This window comes from Pongo pygmaeus, chromosome 5 (genome assembly GCF_028885625.2).
Source record: "Pongo pygmaeus isolate AG05252 chromosome 5, NHGRI_mPonPyg2-v2.0_pri, whole genome shotgun sequence".
NCBI lineage: Eukaryota > Metazoa > Chordata > Mammalia > Primates > Hominidae > Pongo > Pongo pygmaeus.
The window spans coordinates 152,359,779-152,386,981 of record NC_072378.2 but is presented as its reverse complement, the minus strand read 5'-3'; the positions used below and the strand labels follow the sequence as shown (position 1 = coordinate 152,386,981).

Below are 27,203 nucleotides of genomic sequence, written 5' to 3'. Positions count from 1 at the left end.
AATAAAACAGGATACAAACAAATGGAAGAACATTCCATGCTCATGGGTAGGAAGAATCAATATCGTGAAAATGGCCACACTGCCCAAGGTAATTTACAGATTCAATGCCATCCCCATCAAGCTACCAATGACTTTCTTCACAGAATTGGAAAAAACTACTTTAAAGTTCATATGGAACCAAAAAAGAGCCCGCATCGCCAAGTCAATCCTAAGCCAAAAGAATAAAGCTGGAGGCATCACACTACCTGACTTCAAACTATACTACAAGGCTACAGTTACAAAAACAGCATGGTACTGGTACCAAAACAGAGATATAGATCAATGGAACAGAACAGAGCCCTCAGAAATAACTCAGCATATCTACAACTATCTGATCTTTGACAAACCTGAGAAAAACAAGCAATGGGGAAAGGATTCGCTATTCAATAAATGGTGCTGGGAAAACTGGCTAGCCATATGTAGAAAGCTGAAACTGGATCCCTTCCTTACACCTTATACAAAAATCAATTCAAGATGGATTAAAGACTTAAATGTTAGACCTAAAACCATAAAAACCCTAGAAGAAAACCTAGGCATTACCATTCAGGACATAGGCATGGGCAAGGACTTCATGTCTAAAACACCAAAAGCAATGGCAACAAAAGCCAAAATTGACAAATGGGATCTAATTAAACTAAAGAGTTTCTGCACAGCAAAAGAAACTACCATCAGAGTGAACAGGCAACCTACAAAATGGGAGAAAATTTTCGCAACCTACTCATCTGACAAAGGGCTAATATCCAGAATCTACAATGAACTCCAACAAATTTACAAGAAAAAAACAAACAACCCCATCAAAAAGTGGGTGAAGGACATGAACAGACACTTCTCAAAAGAAGACATTTATGCAGCCAAAAAACACATGAAAAAATGCTCACCATCACTGGCCATCAGAGAAATGCAAATCAAAACCACAATGAGATACCATCTCACACCAGTTAGAATGGCAATTATTAAAAAGTCAGGAAACAACAGGTGCTGGAGAGGATGTGGAGAAATAGGAACACTTTTACACTGTTGGTGGGACTGTAAACTAGTTCAACCCTTGTGGAAGTCAGTGTGGCGATTCCTCAGGGATCTAGAACTAGAAATTCCATTTGACCCAGCCATCCCATTACTGGGTATATACCCAAAGGACTATAAATCATGCTGCTATAAAGACACATGCACACGTATGTTTATTGCGGCATTATTCACAATAGCAAAGACTTGGAACCAACCCAAATGTCCATCAATGATAGACTGGATTAAGAAAATGTGGCATATATACACCATGGAATACTATGCAGCCATAAAAAATGATGAGTTCATGTCCTTTGTAGGGACGTGGATGAAATTGGAAATCATCATTCTCAGTAAACTATCGCAAGAACAAAAAACCAAACACCGTATATTCTCACTTATAGGTGGGAATTGAACAATAAGAACACATGGACACAGGAAGGGGAACATCACACTTTGGGGACTGTTGTGGGCTGAGGGGAGAGGGGAGGGATCGCATTGGGAGATATACCTAATGCTAGATGACGAGTTAGTGGGTGCAGCGCACCAGCATGGCACATGTATACATATGTAACTAACCTGCACATTGCGCACATGTACCATAAAACCTAAAGTATAATAATAAAAATAAATAAATAAATAAAAAAGAAAAGAAAACTACCTGTGGGACAAAAGAGTCTGAACAGCAGCCTTGAGCCCTAGCACTTCCCTCTGACATAGCCTACCCAAATGAGAAGGAACCAGAAAAACAATCCCGGTAATATGACAAAACAAGGTTCTTTAATACCCCCCAAAAAATCACACTAGCTCACCAGCAATGGATCCAAGCCAAGAAGAAATCCCTGATTCACCTGAAAAAGAATTCAGAAGGTCGATTGTTAAGCTAATCAAGGAGGCACCAGAGAAAGGTGAAGTCCAATTTAAGGAAGTCAAAAAAATGATACAAGAAATGAGGGGAGAAATCTTCAGTGAAATAGTGTAAATAAAAAACAATCACAACTTCAGGAAATGACGGACACACTTAGAGAAATGCAAAATGTTCTTGAAAGTCTCAGCAATAGAATAAAACAAGCATAAGAAAGAACTTCAGAGCTTGAAGACAAGGTTTTCAAATTAACTCAATCCAACAAAGACAAAGAAAAAAGAATTTAAAAAATGAACAAAACCTCCAAGAAGTTTGGGACTGAATTAAACAACCAAACCTAAGAATAATTGGTGTTCCTGAGAAAGAAGAGAAATCTAAAAGTCTGGAAAACATATTTGTGGGGATAATTGAGGAAAACTTCCTTTGCCTTGTTAGAGACCTTGACATCCAAATACAAGAAGCTCAAATAACACCTGAAAAATTCATCACCAAAAGATCATTGCCTAGGCACATTGTCATAAGGTTATCTAAAGTTAAGATAAGAAAAAGAATCTTAAGAGCTGTGAGGCAAAAGCACCAGGTAACCTATTGAGAAAACCCATCAGGTTAACAGATTTCTCAGCAGAAACCCTATAAGCTAGAAGGGATTGGGGCCCTATCTTCAGCCTCTTTAAAGAAAACAATTATCAGCCAAGAATTTTGTATCCAGCAAAACTAAGCTTCTTAAATGAAGGACAGATACAGTCTTTTTCAGATAAAAACAATGCTAAGAAAATTCGCCACTACCAAGCCAGCACTATGACTACAGGGAGTCCAAATCTTGAAACAAATCTTGAAAGGAGCTCCAAATCTTGAAACAAATGCTGGAAACACATCAAAACAGAACCTCCTTAATGTGTAAATCTCATTGGAGGTATAAAACAAAAATACTACTAAAAAAAAAATCCAAGGTATACAGGCAACAAATGGCATGATGAATAGAATAGTACCTCACATCTCAATACTAATATTGAATTTAAATAGCCTAAATGCTCCACTTAAAAGATACAGAATTGCAGAATGGATAAGCAATCACCAACCAAGTATCTGCTGCCTTCAAGAGACTCACGTAACACATAAGGACTCACATAAACTTAAGGTAAGGGTGTGGAAAAAGACATTCCATGCAAATGGACACCAAAAACAAGTAGGAGTAGCTATTCTTACATCAGACAAAACAAACTTTAAAACAACAGCAATTAAAAAAGACAAAGAAGAGCATTATATAATGATAAAAGGCCTTGTCCAAAAGGAAAATACCATAATCCTAAATATATATGCACCTAACACTGGAACTCCCAAATGTATAGAACAATTACTACTACACCTAAGTAATGAGACAGACAGCAATACAATAATAGTGGGGGACTTCAATACTCCACTGACAATACTAGACAGGTCATCAAGACAGAAAGTCAACAAAGAAACAATGGATTTAAATTATACCCTGGAACAAATGGACTTAACAGATCTTTACATAACATTCTACCCAACAACCACAGAATATACATTCTATTCATCAGTGTATGCAACTTTCTCTAGGATAGACCATATGATATGCCACAAACAAGTGTCAAAAAAACTAAGAAAATTAAAACTATGTCAACTACTCTCTCAGTCCACAGTGGAATGAAACTGGAAATCGACTCCAAAAGGAACCTTCAAAAACATGCAAATACATGGAAGTTAAATAACCTGCTCCTGAATGATCATTGGGTCAACAATGAAATCAAGATGAAAATTTTAAAATTCTTCGAATTGAACAATAATAGTGACACAAACATCCAAACCTCTGGGATACAGCAATGGCAATGCGAAGAGGAAAGTTCATAGCCTTAAATGCCTACTCAAAAACTCTGAAAGAGCACAAATAGACAATCTAAGGTCACACCTCAAGGAACTACAGAAATAAAAACAAACGAAACCCAAACCCAGCAGAAGAAAGAAAATGCCAAGATCAGAGCAGAGCTAAATGAAATTGAAAAAAAAAATACAAAAGATAAATGAAACAAAAAACTGGTTATTTGAAAAGATAAATGAAATCGATAGACCATTAGCAAGATTAACCAAGAAAAGAAGAGAGAAGGTCCAAATAAGCTCAATTAGAAACAAACAGGAGATATTACAACCAACCCCACAGAAATACGAAAGATCATTCAAGGCTACTATGAACGCCTTTACACACATAAACTAGAAAACCTAGAAGAGATAGGTAAATTCCTGGAAAGATACAACCCTCCTAGCTTAAATCAGGAAGAATTAGAAATCCTGAACAGGCCAATAACAAGCAGCAAGATTGAAATGGTAATTTAAAAATTACCAACAACAAAAAAAGTCCAGGACCAGATGAATTCACAGCTGAATTCTACCAGACACTCAAAGAAGAATTGGTACCAATCCTATTGACACTATTCCACAAGATGAAGAAAGAGGGAATCCTCCCTAAATCATTCAATGAAGCCAGTATCACCCTTATACCAAAACCAAGAAAGAACATAACAGAAAAAGAAAACTACAGGCCAATATTCCTAATGAACATAGATGCAAAAATCTGGCCAGGCGCTGTGGCTCACACCTGTAATCCTAACACTTTGAGAGTCTTTGAGAGGCCAAGGTGGGTGGATCACGAAGTCAGGAGTTCAAGACCAGCCTGGCCAACATAGTGAAACCCTATCTCTACTAAAAATACAAAAATTATCTGGGTGTGGTGGCAGGTGCCTGTAATCCTAGCGACTCAGGGAGCTGAGGCAGGAGAATCGCTGGAAACCAGAAAGTGGAGGTTGCAGTGCCACTGCACTCCAGCCTGGGCAACAAGAGCAAAACTCCATCTCAAAAAAATATCCTTAACAAAATACTAGCTAACCAAATCCAACAGCATATCAAAAAGATAATCCACAATGATCAAGTGGGTTTCATACCAGGGATGCAGGGATGGTTTAACATATGCAAGTCAATAAATGTGACACACCACCTGAACAAAATTAAAAACAAAAATCGCATGACCATCACAATAATTGCAATAGATACAGAAAAAGCATTTGACAAAATCCAGCATCCCTTTATGATTAAATCCCTTTATGATTAAAACCCTCAGCAAAATCGGTATACAAGGTACCTCATTGTAATAAAAGGCATCTATGATAAACCCACAGCCAACATAATACTGAATGGGGAAAAGTTGAAAGCATTTTCTGTGAGAACTGGAACAAAACAAAGATGCCCACTCTCACTATTCAACATAATACCAGAAGTCCTAGCCGGAGCAGACAAGAGAAAGAAATAAAGGGCATCCAAATCGACAAAGAGGAAGTCAAACTGTTGCTGTTTGCTGATGATATGATTTTATAACTAGAAAACCCTAAAGGCTCCCCCAAAAAGCTCCTAGAACTGATAAATGAATTCAGCAGAGTTTCAGGATACAAAATTAATGTACACAAATCAGTAGCTCTGCTATACACCAACAGCAACCAAGGTGAGAATCAAATCAAGAACTCACCCCCTTTTACAATAGCTGCAAAAAAAAAAAAAAAAAAAAAAAACCAAAAACGAACCAAGAAGGTGAAGGACCTCTACAAAGAAAACTACAAAACACCTCTCAAAGAAAGAAATCATAGATGACACAAACAAATGGAAACACATCTCATGCTCATGGATCAGTAGAATCAATATTGTGAAAATGACCATACTGCCAAAAGCAATCTACAAATTCAATGCAATCCCCATCAAAATACCACCATCATTCTTCACAGAACTAGAAAAAACAATCCTAAAATTCATACGGAACCAAAAAAGAGCGCGCGTAGCCAAAGTAAGACTAAGCAAAAAGAACAAATCTGGAGGCATCACATTACCTGATTTCAAACTATACTATAAGGCCATAGTCACCAAAACAGCATGGTACTGGTATAAAAACAGGCACATAGACCAAAGGAACAGAGTAGAGAACCAAGAAATAAACCCAAATACTTATAGCCAACTGCTCTTTGTCAAAGCCAACAAAAACATAAAGTGGGGAAAGGACACCCTATTCAACAAATGGTACTGGGATAATTGCCAAACCACATGTAGGAGAATGCAATTGGATCTTCATCTCTCACTTTACACAAAAATCAACTCAAGATGGATCAAGGACTTAAATCTAAGACCTGAAACTATAAAATTCTAGAAGTTAACATCAAAAAACCCTTCTCGACATGGGCTTAGGCAAAGATTTTATGATCAAAAACCCAAAAACAAATGCAACAAAAACAAAGATAAATAAGTGGGACTTAGTTAAACTAAAGAGCTTTTGCATAAAAGGAACAGCAGCACAGTAAACAAACAACCCACAGAGAAGGAGACATAATCTATACATCTAACAAAGGATTAATACCCAGAATTTACAAGGAACTCAAACAAATTAGCAAGAAAAAAACAAACAATCCCATCAAAAAATGGGCTAAGGACATGAATAGACAGTTCTCAAAAGAAGATATAAAGTGGCCAACAAACATATGAAAAAATGCTCAACATCACTAATGATCAGGGAAATGCAACTCAAAACCACAATGCAATACCACCTTACTCCCACAAGAATGGCCATTTTCAAAAAATCAAAAAATAATAGACATTAGTGTGGATGTAGTGAAAAGTGAACATTTCTATACTGCTGGTGGGAATGTAAACTAGTACAACTACTATGGAAAACAATGTGGAGCCAACTTCTTGCTTGATCCCTCACTCCTAAATCTCTCTCCTCTAATCTATGAGAACACCAGGATAGGTTCAAAATTAAGAAAGTCACTTCTCTGCTAAAGATCCTTTATGGCTCCCATATCCCTCAGGGATCTCAAACTCCTGGTTTGACAGATAAAGACTTCTATGTTGGTACTGCAGCCCAGCCTCAGCTCCAGCTGCCTCCTTAAGCACAGATCACATGGCCAAATGAGCACTAAAATATGGCTGCTCCAAAATGAGATGTAAGTGGGAAACACTCGGAGGATTTGGAAGTCTTAGTGAAGGAAAAAAACATACATAATGTATCAATAATTTTTAAATGTTGATTCCATATTGAAATACTATTTGGGGTATATTAGTTAAATAAAATATATCACAAAACTTAAAAAAAGTAATAATGATTAGTCTTGTAAAGCAAGCATTTAAAAATATAATCACCTAAAATATAAAAAATATAAATTTTATATATAAAATATCAAAAATATAATCACCTAAATATAATTCTGTATGTTCCTCACCAATTTTTATTTGCTGAATCAAGCATAAACTAAACCATGTATTATCTCTAGGCATGACCAGAACATTTCTTTTCTTTTTTTGAGATGGTGTCTCACTCTGTTACCTAGGCTGGAGTGCAATGGTGCCATCTTAACTCACTGTAACCTCCACCTCCTGGGTTCAAGCGATTCCCCTGCCTCAGCCTCCCGAGTAGCTGGGATTACAGGTGCCCCCCGCCATGCCTGGCTAATTTTTTTTTGAGACAGAGTCTTGCTCTGTCGCCCAGTCTGGAGTGCAGTGGCGTGATCTTGGCTCACTGCAAGCTCCGCCTCCCAGGTTCATGCCATTTTCCTGCCTCAGCATCCCGAGTAGCTGGGACTACAGGTGCCCACCACCATGCCCGGCTAATTTTTTTATATTTTTAGTAGAGACGGGGTTTCACCGTGTTAGCCAGGCTGCTCTGGAACTTCTGACCTCAAGTGATCCACCCAGCTTGGCCTCCCAAAGTGCTGGGATTACAGGCATGAGCCATCATGCCCAGCCAACGAGAACATTTCTTTATAAAGGACTCCCTCTGCTCTTCATCTTAGGATGCCTCTTAAGGCTGACATATAATTCTGTAATTTCCAAAAAGACTGGCCTCAAGTGTGTTGGTTTATACCTACTGGATAAGTTTTCAAGCAGACATAACCAGACTAGCCTGTGCGATATTTAATCAGGAACTTTCCAAAATTCACTATCTTTTTTGGCCTCTTCCTTTCTCTTTCCACAAGGCAGAAACTAGAAAGTCTCACCAGCTCTTGGGATTACAGTCTTAGTCATGATTATTACATCTCTAACAGAAAAACAACAACAACAACAACAACAACAACAAAAAAAAAAAAAAAAAAAAAAAAAAGCTTAGTTATCTTTTCAGAGTCCTGCCTCAACAAACTTGATTCTTGAATTTTTTCTTTTATGTTGCTGGTGATTTATAGCAATATATGGCCATCTTCTCATTTCCCTATCATGAAAGCATCAAACTCATTTTTGTGACTCTCTCCATTCAGAAGAGATTCACTTTCCACAATGACTAGTGAAGACAATAACTCTGTCCATTCCTACCGGTTTTTACAGTTGCTAGCAGTTGTTCTAAATTGAGCTTGAAATGTAAATATGATAGCTGCGGCAGTTGCTCCCAACCCCCAATATACACTTGTATATACTACCTTTGGCTTTGGAGTCTAACCATTCCATTATTAATCTGAACTTAGATCAGAAAACATAAAATTTAAGATATGAAAGATACTTTAGCTGGCACTTTTCAGAAGGAAAAACTGAGTGAAGAAAAAGTATGTGATCTGCCCAAGGTTCCTAGGTAATAGGTAAAGAGTCAAGTTTAATTGCACGCTTGACCCTTAGCTGGGACTCCTATTTGACAAAATGATGTTTTTATATACCAGAATGGTCATTTTAAAACAAAATAAGACTTTCAAAAATAGAATTATCTAAAAACAATTAAAACCTTGGCTGAAAGATAAAAATGCCCCTTTTAAATTATATTAAATATTAAATAATATTAGGTAATTCAATCTTAAGTAGGTCTTTTTAAAGTGTCTGTGACACTATATAAATTTATTTTGGTACTTCTGCTGTGCAACTAAGCCAACATATGATTGATGTTTTTGTTGAAGAGGAGTAATATCCTGTGCCCACCGTAATATTTCCTAAGTCACAGTTTTGGTTTATGGGATATTAATATCTTACTTATGCATATGTCTATCTCTCATGACACTTTATGTTACTAACAGGTCAGCCAGCCAGATGCATAACAATGAAAGGAGCATTAAACCACGGGTCAGGAGACTTGGTTTCCTGTCTGAGCAGTTAACTTAGTGATTTGGACAAGAAAAATTCAACTGAAAAACAAAAAGGTGCACTAGATGATCTTTAAGTTCTTTTCAGCTCTAAAAACTACTCATTAGCCTGATCACAACCACTGAAACAAACAAAAAAAAAGCATATGGAAATTCCTGGGGACTTACAGAATTTTAAAGTAGCAATTCATTCATATAATTACTGCCCCAAAGTTCTGCATTTTATAGGTTCTATCTATGGAAAGAGTCCTTACATCATATCAAGAATCACTTATTTTTGCAAAAGAAAATTATACGAACAAGATAAACCCTTTCTGAAATTTTTGCCTGGCCTTGAGTCACTGCCAGCATTTCTTCTAACATTCAAGGTGACGTGAGACATGGTCATTCCTGAAAAGGTACATAAAGATTCCTCATTTCTCTTCCAACAGGAATCAAAATTATCTCTTAATAAGCAATCAAATAAATTGACTATTAAAAAATTAATCAAAGTTATGTTGTAAACAGTTGAACATAGCCTGGTATAACCATAAGATCTTTTATGTAAGCCTTATGGCAATCACGAAGCAAAATTCTGTAGCAAATATACAAAAGGCAAAAAGTAAGAATTCAAAGGATACCACTATAGAAAATCGCCTAATCACAAAGGAAGACAGCAAGATAGGAAGAAAGAGATACAGTGAGTAAATGGATTTAAAAAAACAAGACCCTGTTAAATGATGTCTAGAAGAGATTCAATGCATGGTTAAGAAAACACAGAGAATGAAGGTGAAGGGACCAAAAAAGACATTCTATGCAAATAGAAGCCAAAAGAAAGCAGAGGCAGCTATATTTATATCAAATAAAATAGGCTTTAAGTCACGAACTACAAAATAAGACAAAGAAGGCCATTAAATAATGACAACAGGGTCAATTCATTAAGAGGATATAACAGTTGAACATATATATGCACCCAACATTGGAGCACCTAAATGAATGAAGCAAATATTAATTGATATGAAAGGGAAGATAGACTGTAATACAATAATATTGGGGAAACTTAGTACCCCACTTTCAGCAATGGACAGATTATTCGGACAGAAAATCAATAATGAAAGTTCAAACTTAAACTATACTTTAGCACAGATGGACTTAACAGATATATACAGAATATTTCATCCAACAGCAACAGAACACACATTCTTCTCAAATACACATGGAACATTATCCACTGAATGTTAGATAAAACAGTATAGATCATGGCTGGGCATGGTGGCTCACGCCTGTAATCCCAGCACTTTGGGAGGCTAAGGTGGGCGGATCATTTGAGGTCAGGAGTTCGAGACCAGCCTGACCAAAATGGTGAAGCCCCATCTCTACTAAAAAATACAAAAAGTTAGCCAGGCATGGCGGTGTGCTCCTGTATTCCCAGCTACTCAGGAGGCTGAGGTATGAGAATAGCTTGAACCCAGGAGGCGGAGGTTGCAGTCAACCAAGATTGAGCCAGTGCACTCCAGCCTGGGCAACACAGCGAGACTCTGTCTCAAGAAAAAAAACAGTAAAGCTCATATGTTAGGACACAAAATAAGTCTTAATAAATTTAAGAACACTGAAATCATATCAATGTTTTCCAACCATAAATAATGTGAAACTATAAATCAACAAGAATAATTTTGGAAAATTCACAAATACTTGAAAATAAAACAACATACCGAGAACCAACCAGTGGGTCAAAGAAGAAATAAAAAGTAAAGTTGAAAAATATCTTGAAACAAATGAAAATGGACACACAACATACCAAAATTTGTGGGATGCAGCAAGAGTATTTTCAAGAGGGAAGTTTATAGCAAGAAATGTCTTCATCAAAGAAGAAGATCCCAAACAATCTAATGTTATACCACAAATAACTAGAAAAATAAAAATAAACTAAGCCCCAAGTTAGTAGAAGGAAGAAAATAATAAAGATCAGAGGAAAAAGAAATGAAATTGAGACTAAAAACACAAAGCAAAAGATCAATGAAACTGTGAATTGATTTTTTAAAAAGATAAACAAAATTGATTAACCTTTAACTAGACTAAGAAAAAAAGTGAGAAGACACAAATAAACTGAATCAGAAATAAAAGAGGAGACATTACAACTGATAGCACAGAAATGCAAAAAATTATAAGAGTACTATGATGAATTACACACCAACAACTTGGATAACTTGGAATAAATGGATAAAGTCTTAGACACATAAACCTAGCAAGTCTGAATCATGAAGAAATAGAAAGTCTGACCAGACCAATAACTAGAAAGAAGACTGAATCAGCAATAAAAAGTACTCCATGGAAGAAAAGCCCAGGACCTAATGGGCTTTATTGCTGAACTGTACCAAACATTTAAAGAACTAATACCAGTCCTCAAACTCTTCCCAAAAATTGAAGAGGAGGGAATACTTGCAAACTCATTTTACAAGGCCAGCATTACTGTGATACTAAAGCCAGACAAGGGTATTACAAGAAAATTAAATGTCATGCCAATATCCCTGATGAATATAGATGCAAAAATCCGCAACAAAATACTAGGAAAATTGATTGTCACAACACATAAAAGAATCATTCACCATGATCAAGTGGGATTTACCCAGGGATGCAACGATGGTTCAACATATGCAAATCTATAAATATGGTACACACATTAACAGAATGAAGGACAAAAACCATGTAATCATCTCAATAGAGGAAAAAATGCATTTGACAAAATTCAAAATCCTTTCATATCAAAAACTCTCAACAAATATAGAAGGAGTGTACCTCAACACAATAAAGGCCATATATGACAAGCCTACAGCTAACATCATACTCAATGGTGAAAATTTGAAGTCTTCCCCTAAGATCAATAACAAGACAAGGATGCCCACACTCACCACTTCTATTCAACATAGTACTGAGAGTTCCTGCCAGAGCAATTATGCAACAAAAAAAACAAAGGCATGCAAATTGAAAAAGAAGAAGTTAAATTGCCCTTGTTTGCTGATGACATGGTCTTACATATAGAAAACTCCAAAGACTTCACACAAAAAACTATTAGAACTAATAAAAAAATTCAGTAAAGTTTCAGAAGAGAAAATCAACATACAGAAATCAGTAGTGTTTCTATACACTAACAGCAAACTACCCAAAAAAAAGAAATCAAGAAGAAATTTCATTTATAATAGCTATAAAAATAAAACAAAATATTTGGGAATAAATTTAACCAAGGAAGTGAAAGAATTGTATGCTGAAAGCTATAGACATCAATAAAAGAAACTGAAGAAGACACAAATAAATGGAAAGATATACCATACATAGACTGGAATAATTAATATTGTTAAAAATGTCCATATGACACAAATCAATCTACAGATTCAATACAATGCCTATCAAAATTGCAATGACATTTTTTACAGAAGTGGAAAAACAATCCAAAAATTTGTATGGAACCACAAAAAAACCCTGAATAGCCAAAGCAATCTGGAGCAAGAAGAACAAAGCTAGAGGCATAATACTACCTGACTCAAAATATACTACAAAGCTATAGTAATTAAAACAGCATGTATTGACCAATGGAACAGAATAGAGAACCCAGAAATACATTCATTCGTTTAGAGTCAATTAATTTTTGACAAAGCTGCTAAAAGCACACAATGGAGAAAGGACAGTTTCTTTGATAAATGTTTCTAGAGAAACTGGATATCTACACACCGAACAATGAAATTAGACACTTACCTCATGCCATATAAAAAATCAACTCAACCTGGATTAAAGACTTAAATGTTAGACCTGAAACTGTAAAAACTACTAGGAAAAAAATAAAACAGCTTAAGAAGAACATGGTCCTTATAGGGATTGTTGTGCTGCCTACACTCATGCTTCCTCCAGCTGAACTGACAGTCACAGAGGCTGACCTGCCTTCATCCCTAATAGGTAATGGAGGGCCTTGATTTTCTTATCTAGAGGATGAAGGAGTTAGATTAGATCAGTGGCTTGCAAACTGTGTTCCTTGGAGCCCTAGCGTTCCAAGAATGTTTCTCATGAACATCATACTGAATAAAGAGAGGGTATGCCAAATCAACTTTTATCTGTTTCATAGATGACTATCTGCTTCTGCTTGTGGAAACAAGAGCTTGATTGCTTTAAAATACTGTCAAACATTGGATTGATTCGTCTTTAAGGCCCACATGTGATTCACTTACTTGATTCAGTATACTTGTTTGTTTGCAAATAAAAAATTATAATATGGGGAGTTTTTAATAAATATCTATTATATGAATTAATAAAATAATAGTTTCAATATCATAAATATATAGATTAGATTATTGCTTAAAACAACCAGTCTCTCTTTGGTAAAGAGCAGCTAGCTTTTCTTTAACATTTTTCTTAAATTCAATTCTAAATAGGAGCACCTCAACCTACATTTTGAGGAAACTTGGATTCACATGCAGCAACAAATCTTCCACAATTATTCGGCAATCCAAAATAAGTAATTCACATCTACATTTTTAATTTATTAATTTGATTCTACCATCATGAACATTAATAATTGGTTGTATACTTTTTTTTTTTTTTTTGAGATGGAGTCTCGCTCCATCACCCAGGCTGGAGTGCAGTGGTGTGATTTTGGCCTACTGCAACCTCCGTCTCCTGGGTTCAAGCAATTCTCCTGCCTCAGGCTCCCAAATAGCTGAGATTACAGGTGGGCACAACTACGCCCAGCTAATTTTTGTATTCTTAGTCGAGACGAGGTTATGCCACGTTGGTCAGGCTGGTCTCAAACTCCTGATCTCAGGTGATCCACCAGCCTCGGCCTCCCAAAATGCTGGGACTACAGGTGTGAGCCACCGCGGCCAGCCAGTTGTTTACTTTTGATAAAGGATAGCCAATGTAGGATTAAAGAGGATTCCAATCGCAGTCACCAGGTTGGGAGTTTATCCATCAATAAAGCAAATTATGATAACTCACAGTGATAAATATTAAACCCAAGCAATAGGAAAATATTTTATTTTCCAGTGTTTCATTGGGCTTCTGAATCATTCTGGACACATGTATATTTCCCTGTCTATATTAGTAGTATGTTATTTTCTCACTTTAAAATTATCCTGTTAGTTTTTGGATTTATTTGTTATTTTGGAATATTTCTAAAAATTATACTGCAACATTTGTTATTAAAATAAATAAAGACTAGTTGACAATTACTACTTTATCTCCAATTTCTTCTTAATGTGTTATAAGGAAACATAACCAGAATGGTCAGTCCAAGAGTCCTGCACATCAGTTAATTTCTATGTGCCAATTTCCTCACTGCACAATGAAAACCTTGCCTCAAACACACCTCTGAATCTATAGTAAGAAAAAACCTTTCACAAATCTGTGTAAATCTCTGGCATCATAAAATGATAAATAACACATCTCAGTTGTCATTCAGCTATATTCAGCATATGAGATCAGAAAAGAAAAAAAAGCTTAGGTGTTTAAGCCAAGTTTTTATTCTCCACAAAGAAATTAGAAATTTATATCTTGTAGAAGTGATCAAATTGCCATTCTCTTTCTTTCAGCTGAAAAAAAAAACCCAGCAGTGCTCGTATATGATGAAATTTTTCACCAAGATAGTAATTATTTTTAAGACAAAAAAGATATGTAATAGCTAACACTTGTGTGGCACTTTAGATTTATATTTTCCCATGTTAGGATTTGTCATCTTCATGACAAACTCATTAAGTAAAATTTATTTATTTGTTTATTTATATATTTATTTTTGAGACAGAGTCTCACTCTGTTGCCCAGGCTGGAACGCAGTAGTGCAATCTCAGCTCACTGCAACCTGTGCCTACTGGGTTCAAGTGATTCTCCTGCCTCCTCCTCCTGAGTAGCTGGGATTACAGGCTTCTGCCATCACACCTGGCTAATTTTGTAGAGACGAGGTTTCACCTTGTTGGCCAGGCTGGTCTTGAACTCCTGACCTCAGGTAATCCGCCCACCTCAGCCTCCCAAAGTGCTGGGATTACAGGCATAAGCCACCGTGCTTGGACAGTAAAATTTATTTATCTCCATTTCATATTTGAAATTAATGAAGCTCATAAAAGTGACTTTAACAAGGTTGCTCAGCAAGTTTGAGGAGGAGCCAGCATTTGAACACATTTACCTTTGGAAGAGTTCCTCTTTCTACCCAACTCAGCAAGAAGGCCAAATTCTTGAGTAATAATATATGTCTTGGATGTCAGGTGCCTGAGTAATACTCTGAGTTGGACTAAACCTGGGAGTGGTTGGTTAAAGCTCTAGACTCCCATTCTGATCATTCAATATTTGAGCCATCTTGCAACCCAGTCTCCACTAGCCGTTGAGATTTTTATTTGCTGCTTCCCATGCAAATGTTCTCTTTATACTGTGAGGACATTGAGAGAAGGGACTAGAATCTTATTCATATTTGCTTTATTCCCAAGGGTTTGCATATAAGAAGCCCTACACAAATAACTATTTAAATGAATTGAATCAATTCATTAATTAGTGCAAAAAAATACTTCTTGAACACCTACCTTGTGACTTGTTTAATGTGAGATCGGTAAACAAGACACAGAGAACCCCCCACCGCCGCCATCATGGAGTTTATGGACCATATACAAAGACAGACATTGAATGACTAATAATAATGGTGATAAGAGCTAAGAGAAGAGCTGTTTGCCATTAAAGCTAGAACATGAATTTTCCAGCACCTTGATTTTGAACTTCGAGCCTCAGTAACTGTCAGGGAACTGTGTAGGCCTTCCTGAAGAAGAGACATGTAATCTACAACCTAAAATTCAAGGGGAAGGAGACAAATGAAGAGGAAAAAGCAATGCAGAGAAACCAGCACACGTACTAGCATAGAAAAGCACATTCCCGAAAGTGCAATTCAAATCCTGCATCTTATAGAACTACCATGATTCAGAACCAAATCTAATAATGATGCTGGGATTTTCAGAGGCAGTAAGTATTATAACAGATTAAAATTTTTAGTTCATGGAGACAAATCATGCACTCTTTTGGATCTTTATAATAGATCTTCAGTGAATTTTTTCAGCCTTGCTATAAAAGTAGGGAGTAGGTCTGTGGTTCTCTTTTAACAGAAACTAAACTTTTTATTTCATAGGTAGAGTTTCAATATCCTAGTTGGTAACCAGCCTGGTTAAGAAAGTGGATTGTTATGAACCCTAATGGTTGAAAACATGTTGTAAAGATGTATTCAGTCACAGCTGGCCTTTGCCATGTGACTGCACATTTTATAGTTAGTTATCATTGTACTTCCAGTTGTAAATTAAGTCTTTATTCAATGGGATTTTTCAAGGAGTTGTTATAGAGGGTATCCTGTGGCCATGTGTGGTATTCCATGTCATAGAAAATACAATAAATTATATTGCTTTATGGCAAGCACTTTATACATATCATTAAAATAAGATGTTCTCACAGGCTATAATTTTATGAATTTAAAGCTTCATTTAAAACTTATGTATATATAAAAACTGCCAGAAAGATACATGTTTTCATTACATGTAAAGAAATGCTGAACAATCACTGAGTAATCCCTATGGGATATTGCCACATACTGAATTGTGTACCCTTAAAACTCATATGTTGAAACTTTACCCCCTGGGCCTCAGAATGTGACTGTATTCGGAAATTGTACCTTAAGTGAGGTGATTAAGATTCAATGAGGTCCTGTGTGTGGGGCCCTAATCCGATATGACTGGTGTCTTCTTAAGAAGAGGAAGAAGCTGTGGATGCACGGAGAAAAGGCCGTGTGGGGACACAGAGAGAAGGCAGCCATCCGCAAGCCAAGGAGAGAGGCCTTGGGAAAAATCAAACCTGCCAACACCTTAGTCTCAGACTTCAGCCTCCAGAGCTATGAGGCAATTGACTTCCGTTACTTAAGGCACCCAGTCTATGGTATTTTGGGAGGGCAGCCTGTTATGAACTGTGTCCCCACAAAACTTGTATGTTGAAGCCCTAGCCCCTGGTATGACTATATTTGGAAATAGGGCCTTTTTGGAGGTAACTAAGGTTAAATGAGGTCATAAGGGTGGACCCCTAATCCAACAGGGCTTGTGAGAAGAGGAAGAGATACCAAGAGTGCTTGGACGCAGAGGAAAGGCCACGTGAGGACACAGGGAGAAGGCGGCTAGCCATAAGCCTAGAAGAGAGGCCTCACAGGCCGGGCACGGTGGCTCACGCCTGTAATCCCAGCACTTTAGGAAGCCGAGGCGGGCGGATCACCCGAGATCAAGAGTTCGAGACCAGCCTGGCCAACATATAGTGAAACTCCATCTCTACAAAAAAATACAAAAATTAGCTGGGTATGGTGGCACACACCTGTAGTCCAAGCTACTTGGGAAGCTGAAGCAGGAGAATCGCCTGAACCTGGGAGGTGAAGGTTTCGGTGAGCTGAGATTGCGCCACCGCACTCCATCCTGGCCAACAGAGCAAGACTCCGTCTCTCAAAAAAAAAAAAAGGGAGGGCTCACTAGAAACCAAATATTCCAGCACTTTGATTAGGTATGTCCAGCTTCCAGAATTGGGAGAAAATTAATTTCCGTTGTTTAAGTCACCCAGCCTGTGGTATTTCATTATGGCAGCCCTAGAAAACTAATACAGATATATATTTTACAGTCATCACTATACATGTGCAAGTGTGTATGGAGCCATCCACAGTCTGTCATGTGCAGTCAAATTATCTAGATTCCCAGGTGAAAACAGTGGGGAGACTTTTATTATGTCTTTGCATATTCGAATTTTTGTTAGATTAAAAACGAGAATGCAGAATTTATATTCATGCAGCCAAACCGTATCTGGATATTAATTCCAAAAAAAAACAGAATCAGTTTTATGAAATGGGGTCAATGCATGGGTACCCTCACATTTTAAAAATTGTTTTGGACATATTCACAACTTGATTATTTCAGCTTTCAAGGAGAATGTATGTGAGAGCCTGTGCTTAACCTACCTATAATCGCCAAAGAAGAATATTAAACCTTGACTCCACTGTTTCAAATTAAGCTTTTCTAATGCAGCTGTTATATTCCCATCACTTATCAAGTTACCTTAAGAAGCATTTTGTGAGTTTAATTAAGCCTGACTAATTCTCCAACAGTACAAAGAAAGATGAATTCCTTAAATATTTAATCCATTTATGACTCAAGTGTCATTTTCTGAATGTAGCTGTTAAATTCTTGGAATTAATTACCCTTTGAATTAAAGCTGCTTTTTCAGATGTTCAAGATGTATAGTCATAGTCACAGCTCACAGAATGCGTAAATTCAACATTGCATCTCTTCACCAGGAGAATTTATTCCAAATGCTGCATTCCAAACCTCAACCTGTCCGGCATATTTATGACCCCGGGACTAAGAAACCTGTCACTGTAAGCTTGTTAACAATCAAGCTTGTCTTCATCATAATCTCCACTCTTGGTCTTTCCTCTCCTTCCTCCTGTGTCCAAGTAAGAATGATTAAAAGTTAGCTGCCCACTATTTGCAAAATCACTATTCCTTTTCATTGAAATTTTGTTCTCCTTAAATCACCCCAAGCTTCACCTCCTTCAGAAAAGAAATGGGCTTTTCTCTATTACAATCAGCAGGTAGCACCATCATCAGCCCTTCCCTCCCCTCAGTATCCTTCTGAAACACTAAATGAATCTGTGACTTTATTTATTTATTTATTTATTTATTTATTTATTTATTTATTGAGACAGAGTCTCACTCTATCACCCAGGCTGGAGTGCAGTGGCGCCATCTCAGTTCACTGCAACCTCCACCTCCCAGGTTCAAGTGATTCTCCTGCCTCTGCCTCCCGAGTAGCTGGGCCTACTGGCGCTCACCACCATACCCAGCTAATTTTTGTATTTTCAGTAGAGACAGGGTTTCACCATGTTGGACAGGCTGGTCTCGAACTCCTGACCTCAGATGATCTGCCCACCTCAGCCTCGTGACTTTATTTTAATTACACATTTTCTACTTGTTCTCTTCCACTACACTGAAGGCTATCCAAGACTAGAAGCAATGTTCCTCAAGATGAGACTCCGAAGAATACAATGAGGTCAATCAGGCAACCACATTTATGGGGCTCCTAATATTCCCAGAACTGGGATTCAGTTTCCAGATTCCTGTATAACAAAACTGGAAGATCGGATACAAGAGAAGACAGAAAACCACACACGCACAGCCACAAAGACCACAAAAACACAAGCCCACAGTCACAAACCCTGCATGCTTTGACACTTGTTAGTGTAGTGCTCAGTAATCAACTATGCCAGCACCATGCTAGACACTGAGGTTAAGAAAGTGGCTGGTTGACTCAGGTTCTAAAGGAGAAAACGGCCTTTTGATCGAAATTCACATTCATTAAGGGATGATAAGAGACTGGAAGGCTATAAATTAGCTACTTAGCTTTCACATTTACAAGTCTCAATTTAGGGAAAGTTTATCCTCAGATATCATTTTCTAGCATTTGCAATATAAACAGTAACTGAAAAATATTTCTAGAATAATTTACTAAGCACTCTTCATTTCCTTCCATCACCACCTCCCACACACCTTTGATTTAAAATATAATTATTTACATTGAAAATCCAAAACACAAAATGCCATGTTAGAATTTCCAGTTCCAGACACTTCCACCTTTTTAAAATAAAATGGATTATGAAAATACTTTTGTTGCAAAGAAAAATAAGAATAGCAAAAAAAACAATTAAAAGAAAAAAACACCAAATTCCCATGGTATTATTTGAATGGGTAGAGCCAGCACTGGGCGTGGCCAGGGCCGTCCCCAAGGGCCCCTGGGAGAGATGTACCTACCACCTTTCATCATTCCCACTTCGTAGCATTTGCGGAGCCGGCAGGCCTGGCAGCTCTTCCTCCTGTTTTTATCAATGGTGCATTGGTTGGTGGCTGGACACATATAGTCGTTATGTCCTATTAAAAGCAAGAGGACAGAATTAATATTATTTCAGGAAACTTAGCCAGTCAGAATCTACAGGGAAACCTTTTGGAAGCTGTTTTCCTATCACTTCCTCAGCCTTACTATGTTGCTCCCCAGCCTGCCTGCCTGCTTTTTTCTGTCCTTCTTGAAGTGCAAATGAAACCTCTCATGGGCCAGGCACGGTGGCTCACGCCTGTAATCCCAGCACTTTGGGAGGCCGAGGCAGGTGGATCACGACGTCAGGAGTTCGAGACCAGCCTGACCAACATGGTGAAACCCCGTCTCTACCAAAAATACAAGAATTACCCAGGTATGGTGGTGTGCACCTCTAATCCCAGCTACTCAGGAAGCTGAGGCAGGAGAATCGCTTGAACCCGGGAGGCGGAGGTTGTAGTGAGCCAAGATTGCACCACTGCACTCCAGCCTAGGCGACAGAGTGAGAATCCGTCTCAAAAAAAAAAAAAACCTCTCGTGGACTTAATTTCTACAGCAGCCAATTGCTTCAGGAGTCCTTTGGGCAAGTCACCTTCAGTTCACACAGTCTATATTTTGTAGCACCATATTTTATGTGGTTATATTTTCTCAGCAGATAAGGTTTTTTGGTTTTGGTTTGGTTTGGTTTGGTTTTACCAAGGCTGCTTGCCAAAATCGTTGTGAGGGTAGAGCTGTTAGAAAAGAGTTTTCAGAGACAGAGTTTCAAAGTAGCCCTTCTTAAAATATAATTTAAGTCGGTACTCACAGGCAGCACTGAATACCTAAAGTCGAGCCGGCTTGGTGGGCTGGATGGTGACAAAGTTCAGTCCTTCAGTTCATAAATTAGTCCGTGACTGACTACCTGGAGAACTCTGAGCAAGCTACCTGACATTTCTAGATCTCTCTTTCCTCCTCACTAACCTAGAGAAAATCATGGAACCCACCATATCCAATGATTCTAAGAATTGAATGTGAGAATGCAGGTCAGGAGTTTACCGTCGTTCCCTGGATATGGAAAACACTCAAAAGATGTTCATTGTTGTTACTGTTATTTTATGACGAACCCTCTTTCTTTTCTCTCTTATTGATTGACTCTCTCTCCCTCAAATGCTCCTTACTCATTGGCTTTGATCACATGCAAGACTGTCCCATAAAATAGTCTCCTTTGCCCCACACACTGTCTAACTTCCATCTTCTATCTTGCCCCTCGTTCCCAGCTGAACTCAGAAACGTCTGCACGTGAAATCTCCTTGTCTTCGCCTCCCTTGCATGGCTCAACCAATCTGCTTTCCATCTTAGTTGCCCCAAAAAAGCAACTTCCCTAGGATTACCAATGAATCCTGTTACCAAATTTTACAGATATTTTTCAGTCCACATCCTACATAACCTATCTGAAGCAGCTTACAATGTTGATACCTCCCTTCCTCCCGTGAGACAGGCTTTTTCCTTTGGCTTCCATAATCCCAAACACCCCAGTTCCTTCTGCCTCTCAGGCTGCAGCCTCCCGGTATTGTTTACAGATTCAATTTCCTCCATCCAACATTAAGCCAGAGGTGCTCAGGGCTCAATCTTAGGTCTTCTTCTTCTCTTACTACTCCATATTCTCCCACAAGACAATCTAGTGCACGTCCATGGCTTCCATCATTACCAAATGCAGATCACTCAGAATGTATGCTTCCAACACAACCCTCTTCTCTCAGCTCCTGGTACATATGTCCAGCTGCCCACAGGAAGTTTCTGCTCTAAGATTTAGAAGTCACCTCCATCCCTTTATCCCTCAAAATAAATCTGGTTTATAGGGAGAAAAATATTAAAATTCACAAACTAATAAATATTAGCATGTTTTATAAAGTCTGTTTGTATAATTCTAAATTCTTACATATCTTGGGGAAATGTCCTGAATTTAGACTAAGGAAGTTATGTATACTATTGTAAAACATGGTTCTCATTCTCCCACCCCAAAATTGAATATATATTTCACACCCTAGTTCAGATTCTCTGCTTAAGTCTCTATTTTTTCCATTTACTAAGGGCAAGATGCAACATGCGGTGAAATGTTTTAACTACAGAGCTCTTTGTTCTTTATTCAACTTAAGGGTCAGGCCCAATTAGAAGAGGGTGGAGTGAGGACTTGACAAGAAATGCTGGCCTCATAAAACTTGGCTTTCCATCTTTAAATATACATTATAAAAGTCACTGTATAAACAGGCTTCAGATCAAATTAACATTTGCTCTCTTCTATCGCATAACAGAAACCAGCAAACTAGTCAGCAGAGTTACAAACCTGTAACTTCAGTAAAAGACCACACACTGACTCAGATATCCAGACACAGTTATTATTTTTAGAATTGTCCTTATTAATAGGGTCAAACTGAAGAAGTAATAGAACCAGAAACAAAACTTATCTGTGCAGATGCTAACTGCAAGCAAAAAGTGTATTCTTCTGATACCCTAAAGAAACTTTCAGTGTTTAGTCTTCTGGGGTATTTATGCAGTATATGCTGATATATTTCAGCTTTTTTTAAAAAAATGAGTATATGGCCAGGTGTGGCCTATAATTCCAGTACTTCAGGAAGCTGAGGTGGGAGGATAGCTTGAGACCAGGAGTTTTAGACCAGCCTGGGCAACATAACAATATCTTGTCTCTACAAAAAAAAATTAAATATTAGCCTGGCACAATGGCACATGCCTGTAGTCCAGCTACTCGGGAGGCTGAGACAGGAGAATCGCTTGAGCCCAGGAGGTCAAGGCTGCAGTGAGCTGTGATAGCACCACTGCACTCCAGCACGGACAACAGAGTGAGACCCTATCTCTAAAAAACATTAGAATAAAATAAAAAATAAATTAGTATACATTAAGTTTCAGAAGAAAATAGTCAATAACCATTCAAATCAAATATTACGTTGACTCACTTTCTCCCCAGAGCCAGTTACTTTGTAAGCCAGAAGAAGATAGGAGAACTGAATTGGGTCAGAGGCCAGTTGGCTGAGTTTCATGTTTGCACTGGCCATCCATTGTAGATATGTATCTTTGTAGAACCAAGTGAAATTCCTGAACTAACATGTTTAATGCATAAAAGGTACTAGATTTTTACAATTGAATTCGTCTCTTAACAAAAATGGAAATAGACGTACAACAGAATCATGTTCATACTGCAAACCTTTTGTGACAAAGCTAGAATTGATAAACTGGCAAAAAGAAAAATTTAATAAATATATATTTGATATATGCAATTAAAACAAATTCTTCTTAACCAAACACCATTAACAACTATTTCTAAGTCTTCAGCTCACGTCAGAAGAAGAAAAACAACAAAGTAGTTTTTTTTTTTTAACGAGTGTAACTTGGTTAATATGTGTTATTAAAGCAATTGATTTAAGTTGCATTAAGAAGAAATTCTTTTTAAATTTTATTATCTGGTCTTCTCAAGATAATGCATGAGAAAATCTTACTGAAGTAGAGTTGATTTCCTAAAAAACAACTCACACCAATTGTCTTAGTGAAACATAGCAGTGTGGTTGTTTTTTGTTTTTTTTTTTTTTAACTGAAAAGACAGGACTCGATGTACATGACCAGATTGGCCCCAAAAGTCCTTCTGTGCAGGCCCGGATGAACCAAGCCCAAAAGGTCAAGTTTGGAAAAATAATCAGCACTGTTTTCTTGCCTGCCAAAAGATAAAAATACAAAGCCTCTGGAGGAATCTAAGGTTTGACTGGTAGGAAGTGGAGGGGACAGGAGGTGAATGAGATGCAACCAGAAAGACAGGAAGCGGGGAGAGAAAACGCCTCTCAGTAGGAATCACCAGGCCCACCCCAGCCCCTGCAGCAACAGAAGGACCCACATTCAGCTTTTCCCCAAGCTTCCCTTTTTCTTTTTCCTTCTCTTCTTATTTTCCCTCCTTTGGTAGCAGCTGGTTTGGCTTTGTCATTACACAGAAAGTCTGCATTTGTTAGTTATGAAAATAAATAATGGCCCATACATATGCAGAGATTCAAAACGAATATAAAGACAGGCCAAGCAGTTGCCTGAGAGAAAGCCAATATAATATTGCAGGTCTCTCCTTTTGTCACCTCTTTTCCCTCAGTATTTTCTGGTGATCACTTCAGATCAAATCTCTTTCCTGAGCTTCCTGAATGTCCACCTGCCCTCGTCCATCAAGACTTGATTCTCTCACACTCGTCAAGATGGATGTGCCCCAGACAGAACCGACGACTGTCTTCTTTCCTCGCCAGTCTGTTCCTATTCACTTCCCAGCTGAACCAAGAAATGTCTGCACATGAAGCCTGAAACATAGGCATTATTCTAGATTCGACCTTCTCCCTCACTTGCACACACCACTGGCACACAGACCAAAACAAATATTTTCTAATTATTTTTCAAAGCAAAACCAATTCTGCATTGGGCACCACCATAGTCCCTACCTTCTCCAGCCCAGATCATTACCACAGCCCACCGTGGGATCCTTTGCCTCCAGCCTTCCCTCGCCAATCCTTCCCCACAGGGTGGCCACAGTGATTTTTCCTAAAATCATATGCCATCAGGCCACTATCCTGCCTCAGTGTCCTGAGGCTCCTCCAAGCTCTAAACATGACATCTAAATGCAATGCTTTCACACAGTTTGCAAAGCTGTTAATGTTTTTCCTTGCCTTCTCTCCCCACTCTAACTCCCATCCAAGTTCCACCCATGTCTTTCTGTTGACACATGCCATGCTTCTCATCCCCAGGACTTTGCACATGCTCTTCTTCTTCATGGAAACACACTTTTCCTCCTCTTGGCCCAACTGTCTCCTACTCATCTTCTAAGTGTGCCAGTCAAGATATCAATTCCTCTGTGAAATCTTATCTGCCCTTCCAGCCATGCTTAGTTTGTGTCTCATCATAGGACTTACTATGTAGGGTTTTAACTGCTTGTCTCAATGCCCAGATCAGTTTAGGCATGGAAAGGGATGGGCCATATCCATCTCGTTTATTGCTATTGATCCTGAGCCCAGCGCATTCTCACACACATAGTGGAGCTCAACAAGTATCCAATATCTGAACAATACTGAGATGCTAAAGCTCCCCTCACCCCCAACTTCATCTGTGGAGCACAGGCCTCTTGAGGGGGACGATTGGGTTCTATAAAGGAAGTAATGAGTGGGAAGGTGAGGACCCTGAACAATATGATGGCCATTCTACCTCAGGACCCCAAAACTCAAATCTGCAAGAACAAGGCTTGGTTCTAAGCAGGGGCAGTCTGCTCTTCAGCACTGGGTGGGGCCAGACATGAACATAAAGCAGATGTTCATAGATGAAGAGGGCCAGGAAGAGATCCATGAAGCCATGCATTGCCCCTGAATTATCCTCACTACTCTTTCCATCTTGAGGCTTTGCCTTTTTCCTAATATGAGTGTATTTTGTGATTGCCCCAAAGAAAAATCAACATATTCTAATTATTTCAAAGCTTGTTCTATATAGAAATGTTTTCCTGAATTAAAATGCCATTTTCCCCCGCTATAATATGTTGGTTATATAGACATTTTAATATGGTTCATTTTACTAATAATGATTTGTTTTCATAGTGTGTTTTAACTTTTTAAAATTTCTATTCCAAGATTTTACTAAACTCTACAAGATTAGCAGTTTCCTTGAATCATCTCCCCATTCACCACCATCACCAGGAAACACTTCAGCTTTAAACAAAATAGGTCTATGGTATTATTTTCCTAGAAATAAAAATCCTTATAAATGAATTAGTAACAAGGCTGAAGAAAAGGCATATCTTGATCAAAGGGTTTCTTACATATAAACTACATAAACTGTCGTGTAACTGACTGATTTTATGAGAAGCTGAAGTTCAGTGTACTCCTCTCCTGGCTTAACAGTTGAATATTAAGATACTAAAAATATTTGCTTCCATCATAGCCTACAAATTTGAAGATCAAGTTGTCCCAATAATGCAATTCTATGCCATAAGTATGTGGTGTAGTTATTTTTCCTTTATCATACTTCCTAACTTTATGGAGTCAGAAATCATACTTGAATGGTTCTTTCCTGCTATTTCCATCTTGAATTGATGCACTTCAAAGTGCTCCACAAACTACAACACATCTAGGGATTTAATTTGTGACTAGAAAACTTCAAAATATATCACATCTATTCTTGCTTTATAATTTTTTAAATAAATGCATTCCCTAAAGGGATATACAGTACTCAAAAAAAATTAAAGTCAAGGAGACTTTCATAAGGTTAGATTAAAAGGCAAGTTATGTAAACTGGGAAAAGGTGTTGTCCCATTAAGGAATAAACACTTAGCATTCCTTATCAACATATACGAACAATTAGCTAACTGTTCATATTTTAAGGCTCAGAAATGAAAATGAATTCTAAAAGAAAAATGAACTCTCCAGTGTTTAAGCACTCACACATCAAATAAGAGCCAATTTTAGCTAATCCTGTCAAAAAGCCTCATTGGAGGAGTCCGACAAAATAATATTTTTATTTTTGAAGTCCTATTTTTTATACCCGATTGACCCATAAATGTAGCTAACATATATAAAGCTTGGCTACCTTTACAGTCTCCTTATTAAAGGCACTCATCGAATATTTACATAAAATTAACTATGGTTTATCACATTTTGAAGCATCCAGGAACTATAAATAGTTTAAGCTGACAAATAAGATGTCAAAATCTGATTTCCTTTCTACTTCTAAGCATCAATATGTTTTCATAGAGTGTTAAATACAGCTTTAAATCTGATGTGAAATCACAAGTTTCTATACATATTTGGCCAAAGGAAAACCTATGACATTTTAGTTTTATCAGTGAAAGACTATATTATCCTTTAGGTGTTAAGGTACAGACAACATAGTTTTGAGCTGTAACATTTGGGAAAATAGTAAGAATCTGCACGTGAATTTTCAAAGCACTGTTATATAAACCAGCAACTGCCCAGGCCTGAGTAGTTGCTTCCAAGAGCCGTTCCTGCTCCAGCTTGTTCATTTCACACTTGTGCTCACTTCGTATCTGGGGGTAATTCCATAAGCTTGTCTAGCCAAACATTCTCTCTACCAAGGAAACCGAGTCTTCTAGGTACTGAACATCACATGCCAGGAAGTGTGTTATACATTGATTGTTTCATTTAACCCCCTAGCAACTTTATGAGGAAGGAATTATACTAATCCTATTATACAGATGCAAAATTATAATTGAAGTAAAAGCCTGATCTAAGCCACACAGCAAGCAAGTGGCAGATGGGTTTTGAACCAAGGTCTCCTTTCATTCCAGA

General features: G+C 37.8%; 1 protein-coding gene across 5 annotated transcripts in view; it reads right to left on the bottom strand.

The window, feature by feature from the left end:
* ESR1 (estrogen receptor 1) overlaps positions 1-27,203 on the bottom strand; it is a 416,434-nt gene that overhangs the window by 207,756 nt on the left and 181,475 nt on the right. For all 5 annotated transcript variants that reach the window (XM_054490751.2, XM_063667120.1, XM_054490754.2 and 2 more), the window contains one exon: positions 19,839-19,955. In XM_054490751.2, the coding sequence (XP_054346726.1) occupies positions 19,839-19,955 (117 nt within the window). The remainder of the gene's footprint in view (positions 1-19,838; positions 19,956-27,203) is intronic.